Source organism: Pelmatolapia mariae, unplaced genomic scaffold (assembly GCF_036321145.2).
Source record: "Pelmatolapia mariae isolate MD_Pm_ZW unplaced genomic scaffold, Pm_UMD_F_2 NODE_ptg000727l+_length_27760_cov_1, whole genome shotgun sequence".
NCBI lineage: Eukaryota > Metazoa > Chordata > Actinopteri > Cichliformes > Cichlidae > Pelmatolapia > Pelmatolapia mariae.
Genome location: NW_027052405.1, coordinates 11,930 through 26,633, shown reverse-complemented (window position 1 = coordinate 26,633; position 14,704 = coordinate 11,930). Strand labels below are relative to the sequence as shown.

General features: G+C 39.5%; 1 protein-coding gene across 3 annotated transcripts; it reads left to right on the top strand.

Moving 5' to 3' along the window:
* The first annotated feature begins 5,090 nt into the window (after positions 1-5,090).
* On the top strand, positions 5,091-13,205 carry LOC134623534 (12-(S)-hydroxy-5,8,10,14-eicosatetraenoic acid receptor-like). 3 transcript variants are annotated; one of them, XR_010093364.1, is made up of 3 exons: positions 5,091-5,572; positions 8,473-8,567; positions 9,136-9,410. XR_010093364.1 is itself a non-coding variant. In XM_063468624.1 (3 exons), the coding sequence occupies exons 1-3, from the start codon at positions 5,418-5,420 to the stop codon at positions 13,043-13,045; spliced, it is 1,035 nt and encodes a 344-aa protein (XP_063324694.1). In that variant the 5' UTR covers positions 5,091-5,417; the 3' UTR covers positions 13,046-13,205. The 3 variants fall into 3 exon arrangements, 1 of the variants encoding a protein (XP_063324694.1); XM_063468624.1 differs by lacking the exons at positions 8,473-8,567; positions 9,136-9,410 and adding exons at positions 11,099-11,504; positions 12,572-13,205; XR_010093365.1 differs by lacking the exon at positions 5,091-5,572 and adding an exon at positions 6,064-6,246.
* Positions 13,206-14,704: the final 1,499 nt, after the last annotated feature.

Here is a 14,704-nt window from a genome sequence, read left to right as displayed (position 1 = left end):
ACCCCCAAGACAGCACATTAGGGAAATCTCGCCCACACTTGGTTGCTTCAGTGGTGAGGGGGGAGTGCTGATTGGGCCCCCGTCGGGTAAGCTCGCACTTCAACCTCCTGTCTCTGATCAGCTCTAGGGCAACCAAGTGCGAGGTGTGACATACCTGTGTGCAACCATGGGAAGGTGGACCCTCTTGGTTACCTTGACTACGACGCTCACCCTTACAGGACCCCAGCTGACGCCAACAACAGCTGAACCACGAGGCAGACAGAGAAGATGGACGCACGACAACTCTCACCTAAGAGATATGACGCAAGACCACATACACCCTTGGATGAACAATGCCTGGTACCGCTACATCCACGACAGGACCAGAGCAGAATCGGAAAATACAGACTGTTATGTCTGCTCTTATATGCCCAGCACATCGACACACCCCACATTATATGGCGGACAAAACACAAGCCAAATGTGCTGCCAGCTTTTCGGGCGTTGGCTATCAGCATAATAAAATCACCATCAACGAGACAAGCTCATCCACCATCTACTCGCTTAACTTCCTTAGTATCTTTCAGGGACCACCCCAACACGAGATAATCATCGTCGAAAACGCTGGACTTGACAACGGAACGTGTGACCGGCTCTTCTGGATCAACTTCAACGTGACGAACCGGAACACATCCATTCACTTCCCAGTGTTCTTGGACCAAACCCCAGGGAAGAACCACTCCATGTGCTACCAGCAATACAACGGTAACAGACCGCTTGGAAACACCACTAACTGTAAGCAGACCGCTGGAAGTGGAGAAGGTGCCCCTGTGAACATGACCGGCCCCTCAAATGGCACTTACTGGGTGCAAGGAATGGCCTGGCTATGTGGGCAACGTGCTTATTTCATACTACCCCCAGGCTGGACCGGAGTTTGTGCCCCCATCTTCATATCAGACCACACCTTCAGGATAACCGCTGTAAACACCACCCCAACCACACGGCGGAAAGGAAGATCAACATCTCCAGGTATCCAACCACATGACCCCGTGTACGGCAGTGATGTGCCCGAGGAATTCAAACTATGGACCACTGGACAGAAGGTCCTCCACTCACTGTTTCCGTGGGTTGGAACCGGAAAAAACATGTTAAGGATTGAAACTCTGGACTACCGCTTTGGACTCTTCTTGAATGCTTCATGCAAGATCAACGAACAGCAGAATCAGGAAATCAATGCATTACGGATCGCAGTGATGCAACATCAAGTAGCTTTGGACATGATACTGGCAGAGAAATGGGGACTTTGCGTCCTCTTCAACAACACCTGCTGCACTTACATACCAGACAATGTACACTCATCAAACATGACTGACGCCCTGAACGCCTTGAAACAGATCCAGCAGGCCCAAAATCAGGACTATGTAAGTAATACAAGTGACTGGTTTTCTTGGCTTTACACTGGCTCCTGGCTACAGGTGCTAAAAAGACTACTCATCGGAGTTGGAGTATTTTTACTTTTATTTTGTGTTTTTGTAACATGTATCCTGCCATGTCTAAAACTCATGATTAACCGCATAATCATTTCCACTGTAGCTGCATACATAGCCGTGACAAATGATGATGATGATGACTCCGACCTGTTGGAATGTGAAGACTTTGCGTGATTAATGATGATGTGACAGAAAATGTGCAACAAGATGTTACATACTGATATCTCACTTAAAGGTTATACTGACAACAGGAGGGAATGTCAATAGAAAATTGTATTTTTTAGTCAGTATAAGCTTTTAATGATATAAGTTTGCTTGTGATAGAATGCTGCATGATGATCATTTCCTTGCTTAGAACTGATTGTTCTTTTCATTGTTCAGGACTGATTCTTCTTCATAACACGTGTTCTGATATTTGTATCTGAGTCTTCTCACAGCGATAGTAAGAAGACAAACAAGCAGTTCTGACCTCGAACACACACACACACACACACACACACACACACACACACACACACACACAATCACATACGCACATGCTCACGTCAAATGTATTCATTTTTCTTGTGTATAAATAAAGACAAGTGCAAGAGCAGAGCGCGCATCACAGGGCCCCCACTCTGGTGTGAGCGTTCTGTGATCGCCCTTGTATACAAGCAAATGCTGCAGCGTCTGTGTGTGTTTCTCCTCTTAGACTCTTAGCTGAAGAAGTGTCATTTAGAGTAAATCTCTTGACACACAATAATAAGTCAATTCAAGAGATGAACTCTTATTTATTCTCCTTTCTTTTAGCAGCTGCTCTGGAGAGTATAGTGATGGTGGTTTTGATATGAGTCAGTCTGTACGGAAGAAGTAAATTATTCATGAAAACATTACGAAATGTTACTGATTGCCTGTTTAACTTGAGTAACGCTGGTGCAAAATAAGTAAAACAAGTTGATTTTTAAACTGCACTGTGATATTATCTTAGTAAGTTCTCAAAGAACATAGCAAAGAACAGGGAAAGCAGTATATGTTTTGCGTGTCTGGAAGAAAAAAAATCACCAAATAAGCTCTCACTATTGATGTACGGATAGCCCATAAAAACATCTTGATAGCTCACACTCCTGAATATACACACAAACACAAACAACAGTCAGAACCCATCTCCACACTGGTGTGTGGGGTTGTAGCCTCACATCTGTATTGTTAAATGATGATTATGAGACAGTGTGTTCAGCTATATTTACAGAGTAACATGAAATGAATTTTTCCCAGGAGTAACTAACGTGCAAATAATAATAATAATGAAAATAATACAATATATTTACTTTACAATACCACATTACGTTTAAGAAAAAGTGTTGTGTAATATTGGTAATATCACAACAAAGAGGGGAAATACCTCAACAAACATGCACTTACAGTTGACCTACAGCATGTAATTAATTTGCATGAAAGTAATTTCTTTATTGCTGCTTAGCAATGGTGGTGACTCTCAAAACGGATCTAACGGGATCCCAATGGCATCAATAAGAGAATCAATAAGGAATTGAATTGATACGTGATATTGATAATGGAATCGGAATTAATTCAAATCCTTTATAAACTTTATAAAGGTGGCTTTGCATTTCTTTCACATACTCACCTGCTTCTCTTTAACACATACCCAAAGTGCACATAGATCTAAGTTTCTTGCTTTGTTTGTTTAACGTGGGAAACCATCAAGTGATTATTTTTTCTCTTACATTTCTAATCTATAATACGCACCTGTTTTGTACTTCCTTTTACAGTGCAGTAACAAGTTCATATATTGTCATGGTCCTGGGTCGAGCGACCCAGTGTTCGAGTTTTATGTATCTTTTGTATTCATTTGTGCCCTAGTTTAGTTCATCTAGTTTATTTTGAGGTTGCTGTTTCTTAGTTGTTATGTCATCTCCTCCTGTACTTAGTCTCCCTGGTTCGTGCGTCTACCTGTCATGCGTCATGTCTGTGTGGTTATGTTCAGTTCAGGTCACGGCTAATCTCCATGTTTCCTGTTTTACTTTGAAAGTCTGTGTCTAATGTCAGTGTATGTAGTTTTGCTTTCCCTGTCCTGTCATTAGGTTCATGTGTGTCAGCTGTTTCCTCATGTGTCTCCACTTCCCCTGATTGCCTCATGTGTGTATTTAAGTCCTCTGTTTTCTGCATGTCATTGTCAGGTCGTCTGTTATCCCCACCATTGTCTTAGTCATTGTCATTATTATAGTCTTAGTCATAGAGCTTCATAGTGTTTGTTTTTTAGTTTGCTTAGGGTTCCATGTTTAACTCCTGCTATCATCCAAATAAAGGATCGCTTTCTGTTTAAACCTGCAACTCCTCGTCCACATCTGCTTCTGGGTCCTGTTTCAAAAAAACACACTGGCGCACCCCGCCGTGACATATATGCTCATATTTCTGGTGAAAAAGTCATGTTCCCGTGGCTGTAATGGGTTGATGTGCAACATACCACAAAGCACAAACGCGCTCAACTGCGTCCATGGGTGCTGTTGCAGAAACCATGTGGCATAGTTCATTTGTACAATGTTGTGTAAGACAATGACACAGCAGTACAATTACTACCAGTAGAGTAAAGAGTGCCAGTTACTTTATAGAAATTAAAATTTATATTGGAGTTTGAAATGATTAGCTTTTTGGATTTCACAGCAGAGCAGACCTTGAGAGAGAGAGAGAGGAGGAAATGTTACTTTAATGGTTAACATGAGCGGAACAACGCGTGGTAACTTTTACATGCTTGTATGGTTGACTTATTTAACAATAACTTAGCCATGCACTTTCAGGTTGGTTTTTGCAAGAAGTATGAATGTAAGAATGACCACATTTTTTGTCATTGTTTACCTCACAATTGCATAGTTGTACAAGACTCTTTATGCCCATCCTAAAACATAGCTATCACTTTTCCATTGGTTGCAATTCCCTAAATGCAAGTCAGGGGCAAAGTTTAAGATGTTCAGAATACCTGTTATGTGCAACACAACACACACGCACACATACAGCACTGTGTGGTCACAGTTGACTCACAGTTATTCCTGTGTTCAAGATCTACCACTGAACACAGGAAGCTTTAGCTGCTGCCAAATAAGGCTTTGACAAACTACTGAAATAAGGTTTTAAATATAACTGTCAGTAAGACATCAGTTTAGGCTTTTTTTTTTTAAACAAAAGATTTATAAATAATGTTATTACTTTGTCATAACAGGTTAGTGAATGGAGGAAAAATCTAAAACCGTGTCCCTAGAGAGGCAGATCTGTCGGATATATATAGCTTTTAGCTACGTAAACTCATGAACATCTCCAAACATAACACTACATGTGCCATCAGGATTGTTTTGTCTTGACAGTCCCCTTAGGAATGTCGTGAGGATTTTAGCCGTTCTGCTGATAAAACCACCTTGAACTACCAGTTTCCAAATAGCTCTCTCTCTGTAACGGTTAGATTCCTTTTTTTCCCGTAATACATTATAGTTTGCAGTTTGAAAGATTGGTAAAAGCACCATGCTGTTTCCCAGGCAGTTGCGTAGTGCTCTCTAAACCACACCTCCTCCATTATAAATACTTCCTCTCAAGTAACCAGTGGCAGCCTTGCATAAACTGAGGAGCTGAGAGAAAGCATTTTGTCCTTTTACACTCAGTGCTATTTTTCAGCGCGTGCTGCACTAACAACATGTGTCCTCTGTATCTGTTGGGACGGACGAACAAGCTCTGACAGAGGTCCACAATCACTGTAAGACTCTCTAAAAGGCACAGTTGAATTTAACGGACTGGAGTGACAAGAAGCCATCTGTTCCTGAGGGGTGAAGATTCAAGATCATACGAAGCTACAACCACCTCCAGGATTTAACTATGCAGTGACTGCTTTTTAGATATATGACATATTAATTTGACTGTAGCTTTATCTGCTGTAGAAGAAGGACAGTTTCCGGCATTTATATGATTGTTCTACAAAACATGTCTGTCAATCGATCGATTGACCACTGCAAAACACCCAGTAACATTACTTACCAAGTCCTCTCCTGGGTGATGGTGGGAGAATTTACGCTGGGTCTGCCTCTCAACCTGTCTGTTCTCTACATCTTCATCTTCAGGTATGAGAAATCTTTTCCCTTATTTACTGTCTTCTCTCTACTTTCAGAAAGCATTCAAAGTCAAACTTTTGGTTTGTATAATGAATAAAAGCTACTTGAAATACTTTTAGGTGTGTACAACTCCGGTGGTGGGAATTTCTTAGAACAAAAGTGAAACCCTGGAAGCTTTTTCCTAGAAACATTCACACCTTCTACACTGTAATCCCTAACAGTTGTTCTAGCTCATAACTAATAAGCTCATAACACTCAAATGTCGTTTTGTAGTTGAGCAAACTATAAAGTATTGAGCTCTGTTGGCCTTTATGCAACTTTAATTGAATAGGGCTCAATAGTTTTTAGCTAATTTGTTTGGAACGCTCAAAAAGTTTAAGAAGCATATATTAGTGACGTTCTGGTGGGTGGGGTCTTGTCGCTCCCTCAGGAAAGCTGAGTCAGCCATCTTGAATTTACCTTGATGCGGGGAAGATTTGGCCAGCCTGTGTGGATTAAGGCTACGTTCACACTGCAGGCGAAAGCGCATCAAATCCGATTTTTTTGACCCTATGCGACCCATATCCGATCATGGTATGACAGTGTGAACGGCACAAATCCGATATTTTCAAATCCGATCTGGGTCACAACTTCAACCCACCACGACCACCACCTTAATTTTTTCATCAACAGCCCTAAATTTGGTAAGTCTAACGTGTTTTTGGTTTGTTTAAATTTAATTTCGATAAACAGTCTTTTATTTTTAACTGGAAATATATTCGTACTTTGTGCACAGTGAATGTTTGTTATAAATAAATTCGAATCCAAGTAATTGTAACTTTAGAAGTTATCGAATGTGACAAATACGTAATGTTACTTCAAATTACAACGGTGTAACGTTTTGGCGGTTTTCCGTGCGGGACAACATTTCCCATAATGCATTGCATTCTTGCCCGGGAAGTTGACGGTGGCAGTTCTAGCTCCATGCGTTTGAACTTTCCGCCAAAACTTTCTGCTGTCCGTTTCTACCGGTTGTCGTATTTGCCGGTAATGCACGTGCGTATTGTGAGTATACTTATTTCAATAAGTGTCCGCGTTACACAGTCAGTAGTTTACGCTGTTGAGCTAGTGATGGGCAGATGAAGCTTCATGAAGCACTGAAGCTTTTCATCCAGTTGGTTCACCCCAGCGCAAAGCTTCTTGAAGCTTCATTTGCTCTAGTAGGACATCTACTGGACGTAAAAATATTAGTTGGCATGAATTTGAAGAGTGTGGCATTTTGCACACAGCCTGTAAATGTCAACAACAAAAGGAGTGTGTAAAACATGTATATTGTAGTGATGGCAGTATACTGTGTATATTTATACTGGCAGTATGGAAAATGATTATTTGGAAATGCTAAAAATGGAAATGATCATTTACTGTGAGGTGAGGTGTGGTTGGGGTGTGGACAGTGGTTGTGCTTTTGTAACGTTGAGGTATGGACAGCTACACACTGAGGCTTTGAGCCTCAGTCCTGCCTGTTCACATTTTATTCTGTAAAAACGAAACTTTCACTGCTTTCATGACCTTTTTAGTGGGGAGAACATAGCTAGGATTTAACGATTTAACACATCTTTTAAATCCTTTGTCCTCCACAATGCTAAATGGCTGGGAGTCCTCAATCACCATGCTAACCAGGTCTTCATCTATTTGAGATTGTTCTCCTGAGGAAAGACAATAAAAACAAAGCACAAATATAAATATCACACACGTAACTTATTACAGTTGTATAATATTGTTATATCATTTAGTAACATTACTGCATGCTATATTATCATGGCATTTGATGGCTCACCTGTCTTGCTCCACAATCGGTGTTCCCCTTATTCTCATGCAAAGCTCTGTAGTGCCTGAGCATGGATGAGGTGTTGTTGTTATATCCCAGCTCCCTGGCACATAGCAAACACTTCACCTTGTACAAAAGTAAAGACAGCTTAACATGAATTGTATTGCACCATCAGTATTATGAAAATACATCTGTAGAAATTTACATACCTTGTTGTGAGGAATAAGATCAAAATGTTCCCACACAGGGGAGGACATCCTCCTCTTCTTAGCTGGCTCCATTCTCTCCTGACTTTCTCTCCTCACTCTCCTAAACCTCCAAACTCTCTCCAAACTCTCACTAACCGCAACTCTCCATCAAACACCCACATTTTTGAATGAAGTCTGAGGGGTTTATATCGCTGTCATAGCTCGCGGCAAAGTTCGAACCACTTCCTGAACCAGTCACGTGGTACAGCCGGGCAGCGAGGCTTCGGACTTCATCATTTTCAGCTCCTCCCATAAATGAAGCAAGCCTCGATACGCGCATCGCGGAAACGCACCCTCTATTACTCGACACAAGCTTCGAAGCCTCGATACAGAACATCACATCACTATGTTGAGCTGTGTGTGTGTGTGTGCTAGCATGAAACGAACAATGCTAAACAACATGAGTGTGTTATCATGATGGTAATTAGACACATCTTTGTATTTTTTCGTAGTCTCAAATGTGTGGTTGTGAGATAATCTCGAAATCCTTTTAACAGTTTAGAGGGGTATTCCACTAAGCGAGCTCTACAAGTCAAGGCTTGCGGAAAAAATGCATCGCCTGATTCAGCCTAACATTACACACCGGTCGGACTCGGTGCTACGAACGAAGTTCAGCTGAATTGTTCTCGCTAATTCAAGCAAGGCTCAACCAGCCAGACTGAGGCGCCTCCTTGACACCTTAAAGCCAGACCCTATCGATCTTTGCTAGATAAATTGAAATGAGATGAAAATAAAGAGCCGCGTTCTGCTCCCAGGCTAAGAAAGAATCATTGATGCAGCCTGTGCGGATCACAAATGTTTTTACTCTGCATTTGTGTAAATACTATTCTAATAGATATTGTATGTTCATCTAGGAACAGCGTGATGTAAATACAAGACGGGCCCTCGTCCTTCGTGCACTTCCTGTGTACCTGGTGAAGATGCCTCCACGTTATTCAGGACTTGTGATGTAAGTGTACTGCCCTCAGCATCAACCCCTTTGCCTAGCTGTTCAGTCGAACATATGATATCACTCAGAACTCAAGGAGAATCAGGGTGTATATCAGGAAGGAGGTTCAACACAGTCCTCATCTGACTTGTTTTCTCCCATATATCAACTATTGTTGAATAAGATTGCAAGAAGATTGTTACGCATAAACCAGAAAACATGAAAATAGTTGAAAGATTATTATACAAAAACAAATCCGCAGATAAAAACTCTCTACCTTTTAAAATTCAAGTGTTCTATTTTTTTGGAGGTGCCATGTTGTGGTCAGAGAAATGTTTGGTAAATAACAAAAACAAATATCTTGACATATATTTATTATTGAAAACATTTATTTAAACATATGTTTTGAAACCAAACCCAAATTAAGATTATTGTAATGCATCATGATGTATCGCAATATCAAATTAAATCGTTGACATTATAATCCTAAAAGAAACGTGCGACTTATGAAGATTCACACCTCTAATCAATAGCATGATTTGTGTCCTTGAGGGGCTGAACTCATTCTTGTATTATTTGTGTTTTGCAGTCAGCAGATGGTCCAGACCTCACTGACACTCCTGTGGCTCTGCTGACAGTTGTCACGGATGACACTACTGATTCGGTCCTCTTCAGTCCCGAAAGCATCTGCATTGTCATTGAGGATGAAATACTTGTGAATGGTCCCACAAATCTGGCAGACTCATTTCTCCTGCTCTTTGGGTACATCTATGCACTAGACCTACAATACCCAAAGAAACTTGAGCTTACATTCACATTTATCCAGAACGTTGTGATGTGCCTTGAGGACAACAAACCACTGAAAGGGCGTCTGCTGACGCTGAAGAATGATTTGTTCAATGAGTGAACTTGTTGAGCTGAGTATTGAGGAAGCTTTTTTTTGGTTTTTTTTCCTAATCATTTGGCTCTTCTACTTCAAATTTAAAGTGAATGACTGCTCATTTCGTGGACTATTCATGTTTAACGTTCTGTTGCCTAATACCTTAATGCACTGTCTTGATGTTTGTTCCCTATGAAGTACAGCAGTGGAAACCAGTACTGTTTTTTTTTTATGTATTTTTAAAAAAGAAAGTGAGCTGCAGCTGTCAAGGTACAGTAAGTGTTAAATGCCTCAATGTTCTAATAGCTGCAATTGCTGTTAATACTGAAAATGTTATTGAATTTTAGAATTGAGATGGAGACCCTTGGAGTCTTTTTCTTTTGTTTTATTTATGAAGCACTTTTTTATGAGTGAGCTCCGTTATTTGTGCCTTTTTAAAAGCACATTGTGTTTAATAAAAAAAGTTGTTAAATTGTTAGTGTTGTTACTTTCATGTTTTCTAATACTTTTAGCTGATTATAATTTACTGGGCAAACAGTTTAGAATTATTTGTAAGTGTATTTCCCACAGTATTTTAAAAATATTGAAGATTTTAAGTGTTATTTCCCACATTATAAGTTAGAAAATATCAAAAAGTTTGAGTTTATTTCCCACAGCGTATGAGTTGCAATATGTAAAATTTTTTGAGTGTATTTCCCACCTTAATTAAGTTGAAAAATATTGAACATTTTGAGTTTATTACTCCCTAATTATAAGTTGAGGAATATCAACATTTATAAGTTAACATTGAGGTAATTTAAGGCAACTGCAACTGTAGTTTTTATTTTAGTTAAACTTAAAACTTTTAAAAACATCACTAAAAAATTGTTGTGTAATCTGTTACACAACAATTTTTGAGTTCTGTGAACTTATTAGGTTTTACAATGTAGAACTTTTAAACTCTTGGAGACTCTTTACAGATGTCCTATAGATTTATGCGTGTTTTAGTATAGACCAAGAGAAAAGCTGTGAAATTTGCTAAAGTAAGTGTAAACCAGCTCAGCTAATGATGTGATAAACAAAGCTGTTTTAAAGTTTATACTTTGGTGCAACCTATTCAGATGCCATAAAAATAACCGCTGTACAACACGTGTCCAAAACACTAACAAAACAGAAAGGGACAGATGGAATTTTCTTCTTGAAAAATTACAATACAAAGTGCAGAACAAAGAAGCTGAGCTGTCTGTGATATCCCGAGAGTGACTGACTACCTTACTAAAGCATGCACCACTATGGAGCGGAGGGAAATTTCACGACATCATAGCACTGAAAATCTCGACAGCATTTTATTTGGCATATTTCCACTGCATATTTCCATCACTGAAGTGCAAACAAAAAAGAACCAGCACTTACAAGTCACTACAAAGCAAAGTCTACATATATTACCACTCTGGTCTATCAGTTTTGAAGAGTTTATCTAACATGAGTCATTCTTAATCTGCGACATCAGAGACATGAGTAAACAGTTAGAGGCACGTAGAGATTGTGTAGACGTTTTGTACAAAATGTGGCGATTCAATCAGGATCAGCTTAGGTTTATTTTTTTCCTGTTCCTCTTCGTTCACTTGTTGATACAAAGCAAACTCGGGGACTCTGAACCAATTAACAGTTTTATGTCCTGCTTCCTTTTTAGATACAAGTTCTGGAAGAACAAAGCCATCTTCTTGTTCAATATTGTGGTTGCTGATTTCTTGCTGGTGGGCTGCCTTCCTTTCAAGATCCATCATTACCAGCACAACTTGAGGCGCAGTGAGGACACTGTGCTTTGTAAGATAATGCTCTTCATGCTGTTTCTCAATCGAGGAGCCAGCATCGCCTTCCTCATCACAATGTCCCTTGATCGCTACTTCAGTGTGGTCCATCTTGGAAGGAGAAATTTTGTCAAGGTGTTTAAGAAATCTCCTCAGATATCTGTCATCATCTGGATCCTCTTGCTTCCCCTCACTATTCCCACTATGGTCACAACCTTTGAATGCTGCAACAGCCATGGCCGTGTAAAGGAGACATTCTTACATGACGTGACGGACACCTTTAGAGAGGTACGGTTTCAGTGTATTTGTTTGGATTTAGTGTTGTTTTATGTTTCCTAACAATATATACTGGTGACTAACAATAGACTGTAGAGGCTGTGCACTGCCTCGCTGTGACAGATCAGATGGCCTACAGCCTCCAGAAAGAAAACGGGTGGATTGATTTGGATTCAGAAAGACTTTGAATATTTATATTTGAACGTTTAAGAAGAACAGCAGAGATTAACACAACTGCTGCATGTCATATACTGGGTTGCCTGTGTTGAGCGGGTGGGCGTTGCGGCTTTACGCCACCATGACATGCTTTGCGGCAGGGCTGTCTATGTGCAGTTCTTCTCTTAGCTGCCGCGCCCGTTGTTGTGCTGTTATAACCCATGCTGGATATACGTTCAATAAAGCAGCATCATAATAAAGCTACCGAGTGGTCATTCTACACTGCAACTTCCTACAAAGCTGGCATTACAGTCAATATCCAGTTCAGCTCCCTAACCGGCAGTTCCTTTCCACAAGACATAGATACACTCACCCAGGCGTGGCAGAACCGAGTTAGAGTTTTTCTGAAGTAAAAATTAGAGACAGCATATCAGCAAAAATTTTAATGAATCAGTTACATTTATTTTTTAATCACCTTTTTTCTCTTTGTCTCAATTATTAATATTTCTTTGTTTTTGTAACTTTCAAAATAAACTCTGGATTTTCAGGACCGCTGATGGGATGAGATATGGAAAGTGTACAGATAAACATAAATATTTCTATAGACACTTTTCACAATATTTGGAAATCTTAGAGAGCAAACTGTTAACTAATGTTAGAAAAACAAAAATCAACAGATAATCACCAGTTATTCTTGAAAAAAAGAAATTTAAACAATTTCAAATTAATTCTAACTTAACGCCATAACTTAAGTTAGAGGGCAGGGGGATAGCTGGAGCAGCTAAGGGGGGGTTAAAGTGTTTGAGTCAGGAGTGTACATGATAAACTTTCCCATGTCTGTATAGAAATCCAAGTTTACTGTGTGACACATAGGGCTGTTGTAACGAGTTATACCTGATAGTGGGTTGTTGTTTTTTTAAAAGATTGTTTTCTTCTCTCAAATCATCATCCCCTACATCGTCCTCGTCTACTGCACGGTCCGCATTGTCAACCGGCTGAGGAAGAAGACAGTTGGGGAGAAGACTAAGCTGAGGAGGGCCGTGTGCTTGGTCACGTCTGTTGTGGTCGTCTTCTCCTTCTGCTTCCTTCCCTGCACTATAACTAGAGCAGCACTTCTGTTTGTGCGGCTGAAGAACTGGCAGGATGCAGAAAACATAGCTGTCCAGGTGTACGACGCCCTCATGGTTTTGTCTTACAGTGACTGCCTGCTGGACCCGTTGATTTACTGTTTCTGTAACTCAGGGTTTAAAGATGTTTACATATCTACCTTTTGCCCTGCATTTATTCAGAAGAGACTGACAAATTCTGACTCTGGCACCCCAAACACAACAACATGTACTAGTACTACTACTACTGCTGGCGCTAGAATGATTCTTTTGCCTGTAATGGAGAAATAATCTATCTCTCTGATACTTGACAACAACATGGGCTCTTTGTTTATCATCATCCAGCACTGATTGTGTAACCACTCATCCACCCACATAGGTGTTTTTAGCTGGGGAAGAATTGCTGACAATTTGAAGTCATCAGGTGACATTTAACTAGGTGGTAAACACAGCACTCAGTAAACACCACAGTTACTAAACAGAGTCAGTAAGTCGCAGAGATGCAGCTCAAAGATTATTATATTTTGTTCTTTGTTAAAAGATGATTAGTTTACAGACTGGGGGAGGGCGCGGACTAATGTAGGCGGGAGGTTGCTTATTAAATGTAAATATTTTTCTTGTGTGCATGTATAGTTATTTCTTGGGTTATTTTCCACAGGACGCCAGGTGATACTGCTAAATGAGTGTTTATTAAGGTTTTCAGGTGCCTCTTATCTTTCTGTGCAGTTGGCTAGTCTGATACTAGTTTGGTACTACTACTGAAGGGTGGTTCCCATCTTTCCAGTTAAGGAGGGCTGTTTTTGTAGCCACTCTTAAGGGTTTGTACACATTTGTTCATACTCATGCCAGATCTTCAAGCAGACATGGGGACAGAGAGGGTGGAATGCTATGAGCTACAGCTGAGGATATTGAACTATATAATTTGAATGGGCAGAGTGCCATGGAGGTAGTCTTAATTTTCAAGGGACCATGATATTGTACACTTTTAAAAAGATGTTATTCTAAATTTAAAAGTTTTCAATACAAATAATTATGTTAATATTCCACTTCTAAATCTTGTGGAAAATTACATGATATTTGAAAACATAAATATATTTATGGGGTCACAAATGACGCCACACAACCTTCCATTAACTTTGCCACATCAGTAGACCAATTCTTTTGTTTGGACAAAATCTTGAAACTCCAAGCTATTACTATAATGAATGTGTCTTAACTGTGAGTCCTCCTTTTATGTAATTGATCCTGTTTTATGAACTCTGTGTAAGATTTTGTATTAGATGAGATACAAGGCACAGAACACGGCCAGTGATTTGTTTTTACCTTACAGTTATGGACATTTACTGTCGGTTTTTATTCAAAGATTAAGACACTTTTAAATCACAATGACTTTTTTGTTCAGTGAAGGTGCTTTTACTTTTCTTAATATTAAAGGTCAGGTCAGAGTTTTTAAACGACCTTCTATTGAAAATAGAAACTACCTTTTAGGGATTTATTTGCACTCTTAAATGTGAAATGCATATGAGTACATGCGCAGTAATCTGGTTGTCAAACCAGCGTGACTGTATAGGGCATTTCAGTGGATTAACAGGGAAGTGTATGAAATTAAAAAACCTGTCTGAGTAGTCCACTCATAAAAAAAAAAAATTATTTCCTAGGTGGAAATTTACACTTCAACTGCATGTTTTAAATTGCAAAATGCAAATACATACTGTATGTCAATATTTACTTGAATATAAATGTTAAAGTATTTTTACTTATTAGGGTTATTATTAAACCAGATGACATGATATGTTAGTAATTCCTGTAATAAAGCCAAAGCACTTAGCATTAGTGATATCTATTTTATCTCTCTTTCATTCATCCTACTAGGAGTTTTTTTTATTATTATTATTGTTACAGCAGCAACACGTATGGTGCAGAAAAACAGAGTATATTCTTTAGCAACAT